At 40.9% G+C, this 21,638-nt stretch overlaps 1 protein-coding gene across 5 annotated transcripts in view; it reads left to right on the top strand.

Annotated features, from left to right (window-relative positions):
- Window positions 1–12,637, top strand: part of gria1a (glutamate receptor, ionotropic, AMPA 1a) — an 84,073-nt gene extending 71,436 nt beyond the window's left edge. For 2 of the 5 annotated variants that reach the window (XM_055033954.1, XM_055033953.1), the window contains exons 15-16: window positions 4,439–4,573; window positions 7,700–12,637. In XM_055033954.1, the coding sequence (XP_054889929.1) occupies window positions 4,439–4,573; window positions 7,700–7,867 (303 nt within the window). In that variant the 3' untranslated portion in view covers window positions 7,868–12,637. Of the gene's footprint in view, window positions 1–4,438; window positions 4,729–7,699 lie in introns of all 5 variants that reach the window. The other 3 variants (XM_055033955.1, XM_055033957.1, XM_055033956.1) reach the window with 3 other exon arrangements.
- The last annotated feature ends 9,001 nt before the right edge of the window (window positions 12,638–21,638 follow it).

Below are 21,638 nucleotides of genomic sequence, written 5' to 3'. Positions count from 1 at the left end.
ATGTACGTGTCCACCCGTAGAAAACAACACACACAGCCTTCTAAGCCAATAAGCATGCAAGCAAAAAATAGCGTTAGAATAATCTGAGCATTTAGGATAAAAAGGAAACAAAGAGGCACATAACATAAAAACATCAGGCCACTTGCAGACTACATTGAGTTGTAATCTCTCTACACTGGCCTAAAATAATTCTACCCTAATTCTCTCACCGTAGAAAGTGCACACCGCAACCCTGAGCTTCATTCGACTTGCATGCGCGAGCAGTCTGCATTATCGACTGACTCAAGAAGCAGTTCTGCCTGAAAAGTAAAGTGGTGGCTTTTTAATTCAGATTTCCTTCCATATGTTCCTCCATGCGGATCTTTGATCCTGTTAAAATTAGCTGCCTTATGCTGATTGACAGCTTAGTGCAGGGGTGCTAAACCTCGTGGCGATGAAGGGTGAAGTCTCTCGGGAAGATATGACAATGTGAGGTAAATCCAGTAATGCCCTAAATGCAGCAGCACAAATGGGCTCTCTGCACAGGAGACGGCATTATGGAAATAATTGTAGCTATTTACATAAAACAAGCTCCTATTACAATATAGACACATGTCCAGTAGGTGGTCTGTTATAAAGACTAGATTGAGCACCAAATGCCTATTACGCTTGCACAAACCTCTCTTTTCTTTTAGGTAAGTCATGACAAAAAGCCTCAAACGATTTGAAAAGAAATTAAAAACCGCGGCGTTGTGAAAAAGAGTTCTTAAAAGACGTATGGTAAATGAACCTTCAGTTTGTCCCCGCCGTCAAATTTGTCATTTCCTTGTTTGTGGCACGTCAGTCATGCCTGTCAGATTCCTAAACACGAATCTTAACGACCTGGTTTAACAAAGTCACCAATTTTAAAAGCCCCTCAGCATAATGGAAAGTGCTAATGTACTGAGCGACTTACAAACTGAACATCAGACGTGCATATTGGTAGCAAAGAATAGAAGACTGGAAACAAGATTAAAATAATTTTTAAAAAGAGTAAAAATAAACCGTTTCCAATAAACAAATCTTTTTCACAAAGTGCTTTATAAATAAACCTTACTGACTTTACTTACTTCCCTCCTTGAAATGTGGATTAAAAGCATAGGTTAGTATAAAATTGCTGGAAAGCTAATTTCATTAACTGGAGTATTTTGTGAGCAAAATTCTATTGTGTCTTTTCTAATCCCACAGCACATAGCCTAAGCTTTTATCTTTGCAACATTTATATGTATAGTTTCCATCCAGTTATGGGAAAAGCAGTTATTTACCCAAAGACAAGTAAAAGCTTTTCATTAGTTGCTTTCATTCTTTAGTTGCTTTTAATTGTTCTTCCTGTTAATGGAAAAGCTTTTACACGCGAAGCTTTTACACGCGCGCCACTTCTTAAATGTTTCTCAGAATTTGTATTCTAAAGAGGCGCAGTTCGAGGAAGCTTTTAGTTTTCGCCTGTCTGATAACAGTAAATTTGCCTGGAAGGGGAGACTTTCAGTCACACAAATTGTGCCCAAATGTTAAAAAAGGGAAAATATACAAGCTATGTAGACATGAAACTTGAGTTTTTGTTCTTGAAATTGTACTGCACTTTAGGAAATTTCACAAATAAAGGGCAAATTAATGTAATGCATGATTCTAGCCTCAAATACTGAACATGTGTGTATTTATCACACATGTACCCAACATTGGGTACATGTTGAACCAAAGATTTCAGTTGGTTTAAAATGACACTATAGCATACATTTGAATGCTGTAGTACAAATTACCATTTTATTTAGTTTCCTAAACAATTTTTTGGTTGAGGTAATCTGGTTATATGGCCAAGAATTTATCACACATATAGGTGTAATAAAGTTTTTAGTAAAAAATACACACATCTAGTCTTATTGTCTTTATGTGGTTGTTGAGGCCTGTCTCACATTGTCTCTAGTCATTATTATTGGCGCCCTTGGTGAAAATGTTTGCAAAAAGCTGTAAAATAAATGGCTTCAATGGAAACTATGACCCCAAGATGCTACGTACAACAAATATTCAGGCACTTTCAATAGCACAATCTAGAATAATTCAAAATTACAAGCAACTACATTTAATGTTAAGCATGCAACTGCTAATATTTATACACGCTGCTTCTCAGGATAGATTTAGATCTCAAAGTCAAAGGTAGATGGCAGCTTAGCTTGAATATGAGGCGCTATAAAGTGATTTGGATTCTGCATCTTATTAATCTGGCAGAGACAGCTGACCCCTCTATGGGAATTAAATCTTCCTCAGCTCTTTTTGTTACAAAATAAACTTTTGCAAGTTTATGTCCAACTAAACAATACATCGAATTGATCCAGAAGATTTTCTTCTGCTCATGTAGATACGGTTAGACTCACAAGGGCGACTAAATAAGCTATACAAAGAAAGACCAGAATCAAAGTTGAATAAATCCTTGCGGGGTGATTTATGATATCCTTCCTTTTATTTTTAATTAAAATCTGCTCGATTGTACCACTCAGACGGGATACGTCATGTTTATTACTCGGGTGTTATCTGCTCCCCTCGTACGCTCCGTTCCTGCGGTGATGGGATGCATTAGCCGGTATAGATGTCAACAGCCGCTGAAAACCCTTCATTGCAATTAACAGGCAGCAGTGGATTTTATTCACGGCTTTTGCATGTACCTGGCGCTTTTGCTGTTTGTGTGAGGGGAAAACGAGCTGGACCGCAAATAATTTACGGCAAAACTTCTTTATGGGTGCAGATGGTGCAAAGTGCCAAACAGTGAGGGAGCATTCTCTTGCTTCCCTAAGATTCTCTGCCGCCTACTGTTTTGTGAGGGTGCCTAATGATGTATTTTCAGCTGCAAGCCTGGAGAGAGACTCCATCTGCCCTGTTAGTCACCAAGTTCAATTTTAGCTGTTTCTATAAGATCAGAAAACGGCTACGAAAACAGGCTATGCACCTACATTGTGAGACAGGCCTCTACCATGTTTATATTGGTACTGCTTCCCTAAAAGGGTCTGATCCTGCCGTATTTGTTTCTCTGTGCCTCCCTATGCAGTCCAGTCAGTGTGTGCGTGTGTGTCTGATTATCTTTTGACTGCAGTGCCTTGAGAAAGTATTCATACCCCCTGTTTGTTTGTTGTTTTTTTTTGTTTCATTTTGTTTTTTACATTATAACCACAAATTTCAATGAGTTTATTGCAATCCTGTGTGACATCCCATCACAAAATAGTGCATAAGTGTAAATGACACATGGATTTGAAATGTAATTACCTTCATTCTAATTTTCTTAAATAAAACACAGATGCCTTCAAAAATCATCTAATTAGTAAGTAGAATCCATGTTCCTGTTGTTCAGATGCTTCTTAGGTAACATTGGTGAACAAAAACTTGATGAAGACCCAGAATGAGAAGCAGGTTTAGGTGATAATCATTACCCAGTCATAAGGGCTGGACAGTAAATCAGTAACAATATATATTACACACGTGATCAATATCAACAGGTCATAGAGCTGATAGAATATTTAATATCATATTATATTACTGAACTCAAATAGAGAACCACACAGCATTCTGGGAGATGTAGGCGGAAGAGAGGCTTTAGCTTCTCAACCTTTCGGCCAGTGAAGTGAGATTCTGTGGAAACAACTAACTCGCTCTGTTTTCACCTAGCAACAACCTGTTGAGTAACTTTTGCAATAGCGGTTTCAAATTTTGCCACCATGCAAAAAAACAAAACGATGTGGAGTGAAAACTATGGATAAAACGGGAAATGTTTGGCAGTTTTATATTTTTAAAACAAACAAAAAAACGGTCAATAAGTGATAAATATCGACATTGTCTGATATGAAATGTTTACCCTGATATGTTTTTCAGCCCTAACCAGTCAGTCCAAGTCCAAAAAAACTTTAGCAGTTTCTCAAAAATATCGAGGGTACGCGACATGGCATGCAAGATAAAAACTAAACTTTTATTGACCTAAAAAAAGTTAAATAAAGCACAAAATGAGGCAGAAAACCAACTGCATCATAACATCATAGAAGCAGCAATGAAGGTGTCAATGTTGGAGAATGAGTAATTGCAGTGAAGGTGGTTCTACAAAGTATCAATTCAGTGTGAGCTTATAAGAATGATCACACATTCAAATCTTGCTTGTAATAAAACTAATAAACCAGTCACATTTTTGATCTACTTAAATATTATGCACTACTTTGTGTTGGTCCAGGATGTCCCTCAAAAATTCAAGGGATGGGTACATTTGCAGGGCACTGTACGCTTGTATTATATCAGAGTTTGCTCCTTTGTGTTTGCGCTTGTGTTACACTTATCTAACTTGTAGTTAGGTAAGTGTAAAGTCGAGTTGTATTCCACTTGTGTTGCCATTTTCTTTTATTCCTCACCTCCGGGCTCCGGCCCCTCTTCCTGCTCCTCCTTTCCCCAGGACAAGACAAGTGCTCTGAGCCTCAGCAATGTGGCAGGAGTCTTCTACATCCTGATCGGAGGCCTGGGCCTGGCCATGCTGGTGGCACTGGTGGAGTTCTGCTACAAGTCCCGGACCGAGTCGCGCCGAATGAAGGTGTCGACCGCGCGAGCAGCTGCAGCCACAGCCGCTCAGGCCTTTCACTGCTCAGCCTTAGAAAGTGGTGCTAGCGCCCCCTACACAGAGCTGCAGAGCTACGGCCTGTACGCCAACAACACTGTTAAGATATAAGGGCAGAGCACAGCCATGGGGTAGGAAACGCTGTGATCGAACCATGATGATGATGATAATGATGATGATGATGCTGCTGATGATGATGCGTCTGCCTCCACTCCGTCCCGCCCATCTAAACGTGACCACAGTAGGGCCGCTCACGGCTTCCACCGCAGTGCCAACGCTCTCCTGTACCTCTCTCTTCTTCTGACGCTGCCTTGCTCAGTCTCTGTCACTGACCTACTCCAGTGTTTTGTTTTCTTTTTTTAAAAATCACTTGATTTCAAAATTGCCCTTATGCCTGTTTTCTTCCGGATCTGAAAGAACATCTTTGGTGCAATCTATTGGAATAGCATGGCTTTAGCGTGTGGGTTGTTCGGACTCACTTAAATCCATGTTTCGCACATTACCTGCCCACTTTGGTGGGATGAAAAGTGGACACACAAACACCACAAGAACTGGATTAGATACTAATACGAATAACTCAAAGATCAATAATAAGCTTTAAACAGAGAGTTAGGTATAAAAAATAAGAGCAAATCTCCACAGCAGAGACCTGTTCATTTAAAGAAGTTGTGAATAGTGTTGTGCAAACATTTCTCCATGTCTTAAGTCTAATATTCCTGGTTATTTTATCATCTTTTATAGTATTTTACTTGTATTTTTTTCCTGAATATGAATAATATATAAATCAAGAAGATTAAGGACAACCCCTGCTATCCTCTTCATGAGACTGTATTGCGAAAACGGTGTTTTCAGTCAGAGGCCTCCTCGGATTTGCTGCAACACGGAGTGCTACAAGAGATATTTCCTGTCGACAGCCGTCACTATCAACAATAACTCTGAAGAATTTGAATTAATGAGTTACAGCTGTGTTTAATTTCCCTCTGGGATTATTAAAGTACTTCTGACCTTGAATTTGTCCTGAACTTGTAACTGATAAAACAAACGTAAAAAAGAAAAATAAAACATGGCCAAGTACTGGACTAAAACTATCAGCAATGACAACCTATCCCAAAAAAAGAACTTTAGAAAGTCAAAATAACTTTAGATAATGACTAAAAAAAACTACAAATATTTTTTTGACAGATTGTAAATAATTCATAAATAAATCAGAGATTACTCATGAGTTTTACATATAATTGATCAGCTATAAATGGAACCTCACTCTTTTGGACTCATATCTTTGGCAGTAAATATATATATATATATATATATATATATATATATATATATATATATATATATATATATATATATACAATATTTTGTTATGAGCAAAACAGTCCAAGGTCATTTCTTCTTATTTTACTCAACAGAAACCAGACCCACATCTGTCTTGTTTAGGATGAAATATTTGTAAATGTTTGCTCAACACTATGAGATATTTTAAATAAATTTATGCTCTGTTGTTCCATAAATGAAAATGCAATTTTCTTTTTTTTATTTTCCTTCACTGGAAAACTTTCTTAACGGGGCGCTTGTTAAATCGCATCACCGAACTAGTACGATAATCTTTGGCACCCTTTTCACCAATTCCCCTTGCAGCACAGGTATAAAGGCAATTTAAATCACAGTGGTACATCTATCCACTTCTGTCGCTCTGAGCAACTCTCTCTCTCTCGCTCCTTCTTCCTCTTCCTCTTTTCGCTGACTGTCTCGCAATCGCAGGGCCCATTGTGGTGAACATTGTTTACATGTTTATACCATGAGGCGATCCTGGTGCGACTCGCATGTCTTCCATCACTGCTTGAGCCAAAAACAAGTCAAACTGAAACTGTTGAATGTCCAGAGATGTGAAACTGAGGACTTGCTGTTCGTTTTATTTTTTACTTCTCTGGAAGATGTGAGATGTTTAGATGTTAGATGCTCCTGCTTCATGGATCAATTCACACGAAACAAAACGCTTGACTTATTCACCCGATGTCAAAGGCCCTTAGGGCATCCTCGAATACTCTTCACGCGAACAGAAAACTACACGGCAGGGCCGAGACGAGGAGGGGATCTTCTACATCAATCTCTTATATTTTAATCGGGCCACCAAGAGGCACCTGATCAGTATGCTGATGAGGGTGGCGAGAAGCCTATTAGTCCAGCGGCGCCTGCGTGGCCGTTTGCCTTGAAGGGAACAACAACCCCGTTCCAATTAGAGGCTGTGTGGCTCTCCAATCCCCGTGCAGCACTTACAGGTTGCACAAGATCACACTTGCTTTGCCCAATTTAATCAGGTACAGAATAGCAGACGACGACAATGAAGCACCCGTCCGCGGGCACACAAACACACAACGGACGCGCGCGCAATCTTCACACATCATTAGGTTCATCTTTTGAGCCCGGTGGCTTTTATTACGCTGGGTTGGAGAATGAAGCTATTAAAGCAATAAGCGAGGCCTCAGCAACCATCTCACAGCTCACACTTTGCTCTGCTCCTCCTTTTACAAATTAGGACGTGTCAGGCACAACGCCCTGCACCGAGAATTATAACCCGCAAAGATTCCTCAGATCCTAGTAAACGGAGACAAAAGTAGGATGAGATCACCCCTTTTTCTTTTTGTATCTTGACAAGCAAGCACCACATTGAGATCGTACACGAAGAAGACGCTGCTGATTGATTCTCATTCTCATATTAATGTAGCTTATGATCTATGTGTTGCAAGCTTGAACAACTGCTCTAGCTTTCTGTTTAGTTAAGAGAGTTCGGCATGGGTCGGTATCAGTGGACATATCACGGTTTCCTCCAAGAGTTTTAAACAAAAATGTACAAAATGATCAGAAAAGCAACGATCATCTTATAAATTATAACTTCAGTAGAGTTAGAGTTACCACTGATCTACATTGGATGTATTTGCAGGCAAAGACAGAAGACAAGAGGGTCGGGACCTTTACTGTCGTCGTGACCTCTGCTTACCTTGATATCTGAAACCGGCCCGTGCCAACTGATCTAATACAAACCTTTAAAGTCTAAAATGCTGTCAGAATGTTCAAGCCTAACCGGTTTGTTTCCGGCAGCAGTCCATCAACGATGCCATGCGCTGCTCCACCTTGACCAGGATGAGTGGTAACGGGAGCGGAGGAGAGAACGGACGGATCCTCACCCACGACTTCCCCAAGACGGTTCAGACGCTGCCCTGTATGAGCCACACCGCCAGCATGGGACTGGGAACCTCCGGCATGTGATCACCATCTCGTCCCGCTGGGGTCGACGGGACCGTCAGGGTTAGGGGGGTGGGAAGGGTCAGAACGGGAGCACTAAAAATCCTGGCTGTCTGGTTTTAGACCAACCTACTCTCCTGGCTGTCAATGTGCTTGACTTAAAAAAGAAAGAAGAAGAAAAAAATAATAATTAAGACTTGAACTTACTGCCAAAATGCACTCTCCAAACCGCTCCCAAATAAACTATGAACAGCAACTCCACATTTTTTAATAAATGGATGTTTAAAAAAAAAAAGAACAAAATAAATGTGCTGCAATAAAAAAAAAAAAAAAGCTGTCAACGGAGTGTGATTTTGACATTTTTTACAGTGTCCATCTGTGTGGGAAAAAAAAAAAAACAACAAAAAAACCGAAAACTTATTCTTCAGTGTGACGACTGCGCTGTGCCATTTTGATGGCCTTTGTCTCCGTGTGCAATACTCAAACCTCCACTCATGGCCGGACGCTTTCCAACCGGCCGGCGGGATGCGTCTTTGCACGGATCGGACGCAGGAGGGGACGAACACTTGTGACTGCTCTGATATTGTTTTTGGGGACATTTGACCTTCCCGTTCACTCCCTTTTTCACAAACACTCCATTTTTGAAGAGCAGATTGCTTCGTGAAGCCGTTTTTATGACAAAGTGTTATGGTTTACACTGTTGTGATAGCATAGAGCCTCGATGGAGAAGGTCCGAGTTCTGGCCCAGTGAAGATGACTGTTGAGGGGACTCAGCAGTTGACCTGGCTTCAATGAACAAGCGTTGCTGCTACACCTCATTTCACTCCTATTTGCCTTGTCTTGCTACTGTATGATCATTTGCCCCAAATACACACAGACACAACGTCAGGCGAAAGTATTCACCCCCCCCACCCTGACATTTTTTGTGTTTTCCTACCTCACAACCTGGAATTAAAATGGATTACTTTAAGAAATGCATCGTTTTGCTTACATGACATGCCTACAACTTTGAACACCTTCCCCACTGGGATTTTTGCCCCATTCCTCAAGGCAAATTTGCTCCAGCTCCTTCAACTTCGGTAGTTCTCAATTGGATTTAGTTTGAGGCTTTGACTAGGCCATTCCAATACGTTTACACGTTTCCTCTTAAATCTTACTACTGTTGCTTTGGCGTAATGCTTTGTGTCAAAGATCGTGGTTTCCTTCTTACCTTCTTCCATGCAGTCGAGGAGTCTCCCTCGTGCCTTTAGGCAAACTTAAAACGGCAGCAGTGTGAGGAGTTCACCTGTGGGTTGCTGGTCTGAATCTGTGCTCTGATTGCCTCAGTTTTTTGTGTCTTTGGCCAAGACACTTCACCCACCTCGCCTGTTGGTGGCGGTCAGACTTAAATTCATTACGAATGTCACTTCTGAATTGGTCACGCCTTTTAGAGGCTTCGTCGCAAAAGGAGTGAACAGATGTGCACAAGCCAATTATCGGTTTTTATTTTAAGAATCAGTTTTAAAATTAATATAAAACATTTAAATACAGGTTGTAAAGTAACAAAACACAAAATAAATGCCAAGAGTGGTGAATGCTTTTGCCGCAAACTCCACTCCCGTTGCTTCGTGGTCGTAGTTTGGGCGGTTTGTGGTTAAATTGACGGGAGTCTAGAAGGAAAAAAAAGAGTTTTCGGCTACGTCGAGCACAGAGGGACCTCACACTGTATTCTACTGTTGTAAAATTCACAGCATATCCTGTATAAAGCGGACTGAGAACATCTTCCTCGTATTATTGTGCCCTCATTGTTCAGCCACTCCCGGCGTATTTTCAGCTGTCTGCAGTTCTAATGAAATTGGCAGCATGCACGGTTTATTGAGACGGGCATATCCCCTGCAGATTGTGCGTGGCCTATAAAAGGAAGGTTGGCCTCATCTGTCTTGCCGTCGGTAGCTAATAGTGGAAAGAGGCGGAATTGACATAGTTTGAATGACTGACTGACTGTTTCTGTGGGGGGAGAGGTAAAGCATTTTGGAATCACTGTGTGAAGAAAAGAAAACATGGATCTACGTTAGAGGACGGCAGTGTTAACAGGCATCTGAGGCTGGGGGAAGAAAATTCAATACTTTGCACCTCGAGTCTCTGTTAGATATTTTTGCACTTGTTGGTTTAGTTCATACACTCAATGTTAAATTATCAACACTTACTGTACCAACCTAAAATGCTCTCATTCTGTTCTCAGCTGTACAGATCACCTTGTGTTTGTATCACAGTCTGTTTTGCTTTTTGTTTTTTTGTTTTTCCGTCTGGGCTTTACGGTTTCTTCTTGTTGCACTTCACAAATTCGGCTCAACAGTTTGAATTCAACGCGTTTACACGCAGAATGATATATTTCTAGGGTTTCTGTTGGTTTAAATGAGCGCGGATTACAGCTACCGAAAACCTAGTTCAAAGTTCAACTTCCAACACTTGAGTTAGGTCACTTTGTGTGGACTGAATCTTTTTAAATTGTTTCAAAGTTTCGATTTTTGTTGTCGTCGGTTTTGCATCGAACGCTCAATTCAAAAGCAACGTTTTAATAATATTCTCATTTGCTCACACTGAGCACTCGAGAAAAAGTCAGATATTAATGAGGATTATGTTTTGCTAGCTGGAACGATCTGATCATTTTAGATGTCTGCACCTTTTTTTTCTATTATTGGCAGTGGGCAGAGTAGAAGGTGTGATCACAGCTTTCCTTGGGGCAGCATCTCATCTGAAATGCGCTGACAGTTGTTGAGCCGTTTCCCTTTAGATCACTGTCAGTCAAATTTTAAAAGCAGACATGGATACAGCTTTCATAAATATGTCTAAATATAAAGGGCAGCAATGTTGGGTTTTTTTGTTGGTTTTTTTTTTTTTGCATTTTGTAATGTCTCTTGGTACGTTTTGATGGATCTCCCCATGGTCATCCTCTCACGATGCAAGAGCCTTAACATTTGCTGAAGTACAAGCTCATAAATTACATCGATGCCCCAAGCACGGCCTCCCAGGTAAATCTCTGTATGTAACGTAGCATTTTTATGCCTCATTAGGTTTACTTCCTGTTCATGAATAATGTTGAGAATCCACTTGAAAAAGCGAGCTTCGTCCAAGTGATGTTTTCGTACAAATATTTGTTTTTGGACCAAAAACAAATATTTGGGGATCTTAAATGAGATTATTTCAGTCAGTGCTACTATGGGTAAGATATTGGGCAATGTAAGATTATTTAAGACCACAGGACAAAAAATGTTACTTCTGCTGATATTCTAATTATTACAGTTCTCCTATAGAGTGATACAGATGCAAAAAGTTGAAGTTAGCTAGTTAGGTTGGCCATCTGCTTGGGTGAAAGTTGACTGCTAAGCAAGGATGCTACTCATAGCTTATAAATATAGATATTCACTTCAAAATCCTTCAAACTTTTACTTTTGTCAAAAAAGTAAGGCTACAAATATGTTTCTCTACAAAAGCTGGGGGAATAATATGAGCTTTGTCTCTGCATTTCCATCCTTCTTTTGTTCTTTTTTACTCTGTTCAGCTTACTGCAACGTTATTTATCTGCGCTGTATTTAGGTATTAATCAAGTATGAGGAAATTCTTAAAGAAGCGAAAGCGGGGATAATAGATCGATTAAACCGCGCCGTCATCACTCCGACTCGGCATCTATGAGCTTAAAAGTGAGAAGTGTGTGATTTCTATTCCTCTTGAGGTGACTGAAAGGTTACCTGGAATGGGAGTTTTTCTGCTGCTGGAAACCCCAGGTGAGCCTTAGTTTATGAACCGCACATTCGAATTGACCTCTCATTTCAAAGGCCAGGCGCCCGTGTGAAGGCAGCGCGCCTCGAATGCGTGAGTGAGTTTCATTTTCACGGCTTTTGCTGAAAAAAAAAAAACGAGAAAAATAACACGGTACCAAAATCTAGTGTATGACTTACTCTGGGCTACATAAGTGGGCAGTCGGAGTTTACCCAAGTCATACATGTCTGCTAGTGTTCTGTATATAAAAGGATTTTTCTCTTTACCAGTGAAAAATGTTTGTTCTCTCTGAAGTCATACGTCAGCGTGCCAGAATTAGTTCACAGCAGAACCTTTTTTCTTTCCTCCTTCGTCCGTCTTCTTTTCATTTTTAGGGTGTCAATAGTACACAGCACAGCTCTCTTCAGAAGAGGCGATATGTTTTATAAACCATTAAATAAAGGATTTGTAAAAAAGAAGAAAAAAATGAAACAAATGATCAAAAACAGACTGTGTTTTCACTGTAAAGGCGTTGGGATACTAGCAAAGTGGCACTTTGAAAAGTATTTAAAGAACATAATATACACACACACTGCTGTTGAATAATCTGTAGATGCTAATGATGTTTAAATCCAGGTTTCTGGTTGATTTCGATTTATTTTTTTTTTCTGTTTTCAGAAAGGCACTTCCTGACGGTATTTTAAGTGCTTTAAATGTAACGATGTGGATATTTCTTTTTGTGTTTGTTGTAGTCATTTTTACAGTGTTTTACTACTGGGATCTACAGTTTGTTCACCAGACATGGAATTATTTTAGGGGGTTTTTTTCAGTTATTTTTATTCTTTTTTTTTTTCGCTTTGTTTTGTTTTTAAACTTTGAAAAGTTTTCACTGAGCTTATTTAAAACAGTGGTGAATAACTTGGTAAATAGTTTAAAATATATGTATAAGAGAATAGAACTATTATGGGTCAGATTTTTGAGAAATAAACATTTTTTCTAACCAAAGTGTCCTGGAACAAAGTCATGCTTTTGTAACTGAATAAAGGAATAACCACGGATGTTTGTCCAGCTGTTTACTTACTTAGTGAAGACTCACACCGACTGAGGCTTGAGCACGTCAAATTTGACTTTCCATGTCGGAAGCGCTGATCCAAAGAACTATTTGAATGAATCGCTTGACATGAACTGCCAGATAATTAGATTCGAGTCTGTTTCTATTGACTTATTGCTCCATATCCAAGTCGTAGAAAATAACATTTACTTTGGCAGTTCAAAGTAAATGTTATTTTTAAATGTTAAAACCATTTCAAATTACAATCTCAGTTGTGAACATACAGAAGAAATTCACATCATCTCCATTAACCCGCAAAGCACAGGGTTGGGATATATACTGACCAGAAAGTGCTGCTTTTGGAACAATGTCTGATCCGCTTGCATTCACACTGCCTTCAAACCGATTTAAGAGTCTGATTAAAGTGGACTAAACAGGGCTGCTGTGAATACACCCTACGAGACCACTGCACTGACCCCCATAGTCATTCCACAAAATGTTGATTTCTGAACTCAAAACATTAGTGTTGTTGTTTCTAAATAAAAATGTACTTGTTTGGTAATTTGACCATTTTTCTTTTTCTGCAGTTTTTGCTTGGAATATGAGAGACATGTTGTCATTAGTTCATAGAGTAAAAGAACAATGTTCACTTTACTCAAACATACACCTATAAGAAGTAAAATCAGCTAAAACTGATCATTTTAAGTGGCCTCTTAATTTTTTCCAGGACGGCAAGTAGAGGCAAGACGTGCAGTATTAAGTAATGCAGCTTGTTTTCTCCATATTTTGCCTTTTTCAATCAAATGGACATAAATAAAGTCCGGAACAACCAGCTATTTCAAATTTCCTGGATGCATTCAAGGACATAAAAGCCAATAGCAAAAGGAGCATGACAGGCGTTGCAGTTCTACGCATGTCATCACCTGTCGCCACTCATCACAAACCCCCCTTTTGCAAACTCAACACATGGTCAGCCTGCTCAAAATGTTCATTCGACTTTTGTACTCGAACATCAGTTCAGTGCAGCTCTGTGGTTCCAAACCGAACTCGTCTCCGGCGAGAGAGAGCGAAGCGGGCGCTGCGAAACAACAAATCCTCATTGTTTGATGATTAAAAATAAAGTCTGCCTCCCCATCCACGTCTCAGCGAACGTTCACACATCCAAATCCCCCATGAGCTCAAAGGTTGGGGTGGAGGGGGGGGAAAAAACACAAAAAACAAAAAATGGCTTTCATTACCTGGAAGAAACATTTCATGCAACAGTTCTCTCTCATATCGTTGTTCAGCCCAGAAGCAGGATTTGTGATTATTATTGTAATGAGGACACAAATATAGAAAGTGTCACAGTCAGCCGCGTTGCTTATCACCGTATGCAACTGTGCGCGCGCGCATGTGTGCGACGTTGGAGATGGCGGGATGTCACGCTGTGTCACCCCGCTCTGTGATTAGTGACATAAGCTTCTTCATTCTGACAGCCTGAGGTCCACTGTATAATTAACATGTCCCTCTTTCTGTCCCTCATTTTCACTTTTCCAAGCACCATGTTTACCTATTAATGGGGATGCTGAGCTGGAAGCTTTTTAACTTCTTTGTTTTCGCAGCCTTATTGAAACAACTGTTGTGAATACTTGCACACGCATAGCATGTACAGAAAGTGCAAGGTGGTTTCCACTGAGCCTCTCAGCGCATATTAAGGTGTGTTTGGTGTGTGAATTATTAAAATAAGCATTTAGAAATGATCTCAAGCATTTACACATATCAGCTATTTGCAAATGGTTGTGGTCCTTAACCCCACCGTATAGAATTGGTTCAGTCCTTGTGAGGGTTTCACTCTGGTTTCCAGCTGGCAGGAACCTGTAGCTGCTTTAGGTGCAGCCAACTGATGAGTACCTCCGCAAAGGTTGTGTATTTTTAGAAATCCTAAAGCAAGTAATACCCAAAGAGTATTTAGAATGTGGCCACATTGAAATGAAATAAAAAAAACACGAGTATTTTCACCAGTCATTACAAGTGACTTCTGGCACTCGCAGCCCCTCGTTAAAGGTCCTGTCGAAGAAAAATGACCTGGCAGCGACCGCGGATGCATGCATTCTCCGCGTACACAGGCTAATAAACATGTTCACATTTTCTCTAATAAGGACAGTGGAATAACAGTGAGGCCAGTTTCCAAGGCACCTGGAGAAGGTGATATGTCTGTACACCCACGCATGCTGTCAGCATAGTTCGGTCACGTATAACATGCTGCTGTGGACGAACCAGTTTTCTCAAACGAGCTTTCAAAGGCATTATTTGTTACTGTTGTTTGATCAATTCATCTGTGTTTGGAGAAGGATTCGAACTAAATACTAGCAAATCCCAAAGCTTCCCATTTGCAGAGTCCTTTTCATGTTCTTTATTGGTCTTGGGATTATGGCTATTAGAGAATATTTGTCAATGAGGTCATCTTTTAAAGTCAAAAACTATGTTTGAGTGGAGAAAAGGAGTGCTCTTCTTTTTTTTTTTTTTTTTTAAATCAGCTCTATTTCTAAAGTCAATCATCCTCCCCCTTTGTGTTTAAGTGATGTTGTTATGAGATGGGGTAATCCAGCTCCAACGAAGCATATCCACCTAGCATGTAACGCATGTTTCCCCAAAACGAGAAGGAGAGAAAATCAATAGCAGTGAAGAAGCTGCTGTCAGCTTGTGTTGATGAGATAGAGTAAAGTCTCGCAGCCATCAGGGAGGAAAAGCTTATTTCCTCTTTCGAACAGCTTGAATTAACTGTTTTAATCTCTGATAAAAGGCCAGTGTCCCTCACACGCGGCTTCCCTGACGTCAAAGCCTCCTCATTATTTCTGTGTGTCAGCTCACTTGTAAATCACCTGCATCTCTCTTTTTTGTGTGTGTGTGTGTGTGTGTTCCCTCGCGTAGTTACCCGTTGTTTCTCCACGCCGACTCCCACCAGCAACTGCAGGTGGTGTCTGCAGCTATTTGCGTGTGTGGGAGGCACTTTCTGCTCACGTAAAGAGCTCCTGAGAGGCAGACGCCGGCACGGGGCGCGGGGAACACATGCTGCGCTTCCAAAGATGCTGCAAGACTCGGTCCCTGTTATAGCATGCGGCATCTCTTGTCTCTCGTTCATCCCGCCCTCGGGCCGGTTGTTGCAGCCTGAGTGACTGACACTCCTGGCAGCATGAAATCTAAGGAAGGCATCTGACACCTTGTCGAGAAACAAAAATTGCCTCGGGACAGTCTTAGAGCTCCCTTGATCACACATATCACAGTGGTTACACGGGATGTCTATGTTCTACTTCCTGTTAAACCCACGTGTCGTGAAAAGTTGAAATAAGTTATCAGGTCAAAGGTTCAATCATGAGTTAGAGTGTGATACTTGTTGGATTTATTGGGAGAAGCATTAGCAGAGATGCTAACAGTAGCACAATCAGTGCTTTCTCACTGTGGTTGATGTTTCTTGTTTGAAACTCTTCACATTTTTGCTCTGTCAGGAACCCACAGTGCTTCCACGCTAATAATTTATGAGCGGTAGACCAAGTGCTTCCGGCAAATCCAGGGAGCAGCTTTGTGCAGTTGACCCCCAACAGGAGATTAAGATGTCGAGCCTAAAACACTTACCTTAGCAGCTCATAGCGGTCGCTTAAATTGTTTCAGCAAATAGAAAAGGCGCTTTGCGAGACATACTGCCTTTTGGAGGGAAACATTGTGGCATTTCAGTGTTGAAAGATCTTGCAAAGTGAAGGTTGCACAAACTCCTGCTGTAAAATAAGCACTAATGGGGTTGAGCACAGAGTTCTGATAATATCAAAATCTGCTTCTTCTCAGCAGCTTAGCCACTTTATACATAGTTATCCATTAAAATGCTGTTTGTGACAAAAACTGTCATTCAAAAAGTGGTACTAAGTCTGTATAAACCGACAGAAAGCCCATCCTGCACTTTCCTACTTTGTTTCATCTTTTGAAAGGCTTTTTGTTTTTATAAAAAAATTCCTCATGTGAAATTTCACTGAACAGACACGCCACCGGTGTAAAACACAGTGTGAACGTGGCTGAAAAGTGCACGTTGCAAAGACGATTTCATGAAGACATTTACCGCCGTCTATAAATCGGTTGGGTTTTTAACACCACTGAAGTTCATGCTGATGAAGAAAAAGTCCAATTTCTATATTTCAGGCCTGATTGCAGGTGGTGACTGCAAAGCCCCCAACATTGTCAACGCACATCCATTATTTGGAGAGCTTGGCTTCCCTTCAAAGCCAACATGTTAACGTTAAGCAAAGTCAATTCTGAGCTCATTGTACCGACAGAGACAGAAACTGCAGAGGAGAAAACAGTGTTAAATATTCTTTAACCACTCCAGTGATCAGCAGATGAATCAAGGCTCACATTTTAAGCCTTCACTTATCCCATTAGCTTGTGATTTACGAGGGGTAATGCAGTTATAATGCTCTGTAAATGAAAACGTATGAAGTTATAATGAGTTATGATTCAGCTGCTGCTTTATTGTTCCCGCCACGTCTGTGTGGTGTTGAGGGTCACTCTGGGCCTGGGCTGAAAGGGACTGTAAATCATGATCCAGGGCCCATTAGTCCAACGCTATCGAGATTCAGCAGCTCCTTTTGTGAGAGATGTGCTTCGCTCGATGTTTAGGGAATGGAGATGAGGCTGCTGCCGCTGCTGCCGGGTCCTCGCGAGGTTTGAGGGAACCCGAAAGGCCCTGAGACTCATCTCTTGTCCTTTGTTTCCTAACCGTCCGTCTCTGTGGGCGAAGGCAGCGGCGACCGTCTTTTGGTGAAGATGGATGGAGGTGGTAAACAGGAGTCGGACAAGGAGGGTTGCTGGGCAGCTGGAGGGAGGGGGGTGAAGGGAGAGATGTATGGTCCCCCACATCGGCTCAGACAGAATGACAGATGAGCAGACTCTGCTTCCCCCAGTGATCAAAGTTATGAGGCCTCCCTCGTGAAACCTGGCTTAATCCAAGCCCATCGGCTTGGTAGTTGGGGTTAAAACTGAGCAGCGGGGAAAAAACACCAAGCAGTTTTAATGAAATATTTCACTCAATAGTCTAAAATTCCCTTTTTAATGTCTCTCTTTTTTTCTGCAGAGTAATACTTCTAGTGCTTTTCAACTGTTCTTTGAAATGGGATACATTTTTCATCGTAGCAGCCTGCGTGGGGCGGTAGCTGCTGGAAGCAGTGGGCGATCTCATCCCCCTTTGATTCTCAATGTCAAAGGTTCAACTTGAAAGGCTCAAGACTAACTCTACGTGTCACCCCGCTCGTTCCCGCTGGCCAAATGCGCATTTTAGACTGATTAGAAAAGCTCTTACTCCGCCGAAAAGGCGCTTCATTACGAAGGGCGGGTTTCAGTCCAGTGCCTTTGCGCGTGGAGTGGATATGCGTCTGTTCTTGAAGTGTGCAGGTGTGATGGTGATTTTGGTGAGCGCAGGCTGTGAAGTAAACCTTGAATAATGGATTCAGCCCCAGTAAGAGTAATCAGTGAACCCTGAGCTCAGCCTATTGAAGTTTAATAACATTCTGAATGTCAGAACACATGACAGCAGAGAAACATAATCCCCTCTCCCTGTAGAGAGAGGCCTTAAAACCAACGCCACCTCTCCCTCCCTCTCTCTCTCTCTCTCTGTGTCTCTCCCCTGCCTCCGCTCTCTGTCACACAGTGTGTACACATATATCAACACCGGTAAAGCCTTTCAGATTAGCTGGTGCGATTTAAAAAGCATTTAAAGAGAAGTAAATAAGGGCGAGTTCCAGTTGAGCAGAGTTCACATTCACCATCCCTGAAGGGGGGTTTGTCGCCTTATCACGCTTCGCTTCTCTTCAGTTTGATAATTAGAGTGAAAGTTACACGCCGTCCTCCACGGAACGCCAGTGTTTCCAGCCGCCGCCGCTTTTGACGGGGCAAACACGTCCTCTCAACCTCGCAGTCTGCAAAAAGTCCAGGAGAAGCCTCTCCGATTTCATTAGGATCACAGGCTGAGCAGAAGGGCGGGCAAAAATTGGACTTGGATTTATTGGGTGGTCAATAACAATGCTCCAGATGCTCAATGTCGTTTTGTGTTCACACAAGCAACTTCTCAAAAAGCTTTACTTCACATCTTACTCCTTACATGTATTATGTATCACATGAATTAAATACATATGAGCTCAAAGTTCATGTCGGTGTTTGCTGTAAAAAATAAAAATAAATTGTTTCTAAAATACAAATCCATCAACTCACAGTGGTATTGTCATTTGTACAATCAGTAAATTTGAATAGCACATTGTGAGTTAGAATATAATGGCTGTTATTTAGTATAGTTATTTATCTGTACTAGTATAAAAAAATCTGTTATTTTACAGTTTGCTAATTATTTTCTAAATTTATCGGATGCTTCTTTATTGGTACTTTTGTTACATTCACTACAAAAATCAAGATCGGTCCTCAGTTCCACAGAATTTTGAATTTCACGTCCTCTTGTTCTGTCAAAGAAAACCATTTAAAATCTGAAATTTCTTTGACTCAGACTCCATCACACATTTAAACTACAAATTAGGCAATTCACTTATAACAGGACACTCAAGGTCTGCTGACATTTGAGGCTTGCGTGTCTTGACTTTGGACTCAACTTTGCCTTTACTTGGGTCTTCACCAAATACATGGGAGGAAAGACTTGAGAATGAAACCTGACCATGACTTGCAAAAACAAAGTCTGCTGGCCATTTGGATTTAAAGGATTCTTTTTATTTGCACAGGCATACCAGTAGGTTGCAGTAAACCTGGCTTACCCTCCTGCTCTCAAACAAGAAATCAACGTTTGAATAGATGTAGTATTGATCACTGTATCTTAGGGTTGACTAGTTATCCTCCATACAAAAAAAATACAAATATTTTAACCTCTCTGTAAGGGATTGGTGAGGTTGAAGTATGAAATATACATGAATAAAAATCATTTGTATTTCAAGCCAGTGTGTCATGATTGCTGGTGGGCTGCTTTTATGTTACAACTAAATCCTCTAAGTAGTTGAGTGGCGATTATTTAGATGGCACAGCATGACCGACAAAACGATGTGCTGCACGCACTAAAATGTTTGGCCTCCATGACAGAATTTCTTGAAAGAGGTACACAAAGTTTGAAGAACTGCAACGACGAGTGACGCAGCTTGTATCTGCAGGCTCCCTCATTATCATGACTTCTTCGCATCTACTCCGGTGGCTCTTTCTCGCTCTTTCTCCGTTTATGCCCCCTCACTCTCTCTCACATCTCTCGCATCTTCTCTCCACACTAACCCACGTTTTCTCACTGCGACTCTCTGATCTGCAAAAAACGCACATTCGCCTTGGCGACGAGAGGAGGAAATGTCACGGTTCCAACGCCAGCGCTGGACCGTCACACACAGGAATGTCAATTAACCGACGGGCGTGTAGAAGTCGCGGGGAGAGCGGTGGATGGAGGGATGAATAGGTGGAGGAGAGACAGGGGCAGTCCGATCCCATTGTGATTCAGTTGGGGTCTTTTTTTAAGGACATGGCGCTTTTTTTTCTCTCTCTTTTTTCTTTTTGACGATTATTCTAATCCCACCGAGGACCTCTCAGCCTGAACCGGGGGCCTTATCTGCTCTCCACAGTCATTCTCTCATTAAAACATAATCACAGGCCACCAACTCTAATAAACCCTCAACTTTGTCCAATGAAAGAGGTAGTGGGGAGAGGGAGGCAGTGGGGTTGGGGAGGAAAAATTGAGATTACCACAGGTCTGACCGCCGGTCCTTCTATATATGACAAGGGGAATAGGAGTTCTGCTCCCAATCACTTCTAGTGCAAAGAAGAAAAATGGCATTTGAAAAAAAAAAAAATCACAGGATTGTATAATTTTTTTTTTATATGAATCCAAACTGAAAAAATGTCACTCTTTAATAAAAGCTGAGAAGAATACAGCGTGCTTAGCGGGATTTGGCCCTTGTGTATCTTGATTGTTTCTGGTTGCTGCAGACCTGGAGGACACTTTTGAGCATGCTGCTCCTGAGGCGAGTGGTCGAAAGTTAACATGAAGCCAAACACTTGCAGGCACAGTTGCTGCAATGTTTCTTTCTTTTTTTTTTTTGTTTGACTTCCACATCCCACCCTGCTTTTCAGTGACACACATACACAAAGGAGCTCCCCAAGAAAGGGTTTTAAACCCTCTTTAATCATCAGCTCAAGTGAATACATCAAGCCCCGCAGCTTGGCTCGAATTCAAATTTGATGCAGCGAGGCACGGCAGTTTGTCAGCAGCTTTGTAACTTTTAACATTTGCATATATATCTAGTCAGAGCATTTTAATATACAGCATTACTTGAGTTGTTCATCTGATTTTAACGTTGCCTTTCTTTAAGCAATCATTGCATTAACTGAATAATACATTGACCAAATTGACCAAACTAGGCGTAATTAGATTTGTTTTTTTAAACCAGTCGGCTTTGAAGAGTTTGGATGTACTAAAAAACTTTACCAAAGATGTGATCAAGTCCCAAAAGCATCGCAATTAGGGATGCACAATACATTGGAGTTTTGGTCGATATCTGATATGCCGATACACTAAAACTCATTTGCTCCGATACCATTACAGATATCAATGTCCTATACCTATTTACTGAAACTATATAAATGCTGCATTATCTTTGCTAATTTAGCTTGCTACCAAATGCAAATGCTAAAAAGGAGGCTGAAAGTGATGTAACACTTTTAACTTGATTATTATGTCTAATGTCAAATTTATTCATGACATCTGCTCTCTCTAAGAGTCACAAACTGACTTGTCATACAGAAATAACAAATTTTATACTGGTGAGTTATTTTGACGGAATGTCTGATATTAAAGTTCACAGCTTATGATGATGATGATGACGTGCATGCTAAATCACAATCGGCGTATTTCAGCTGTTTCTTTATCTTGAAATGGTTAAAGTTAGCAGATGGTTGCTAAAATACAACAACTTTAATCTAAAGGAGTAAAAAAAATAATTAAAGGAGGGG

Source organism: Poeciliopsis prolifica, unplaced genomic scaffold (assembly GCF_027474105.1).
Source record: "Poeciliopsis prolifica strain line A6 unplaced genomic scaffold, Auburn_PproV2 SCAFFOLD009, whole genome shotgun sequence".
NCBI lineage: Eukaryota > Metazoa > Chordata > Actinopteri > Cyprinodontiformes > Poeciliidae > Poeciliopsis > Poeciliopsis prolifica.
The sequence above is the reverse complement of the archived record's forward strand: the minus strand, read 5'-3'. Positions and strand labels throughout refer to the sequence as shown.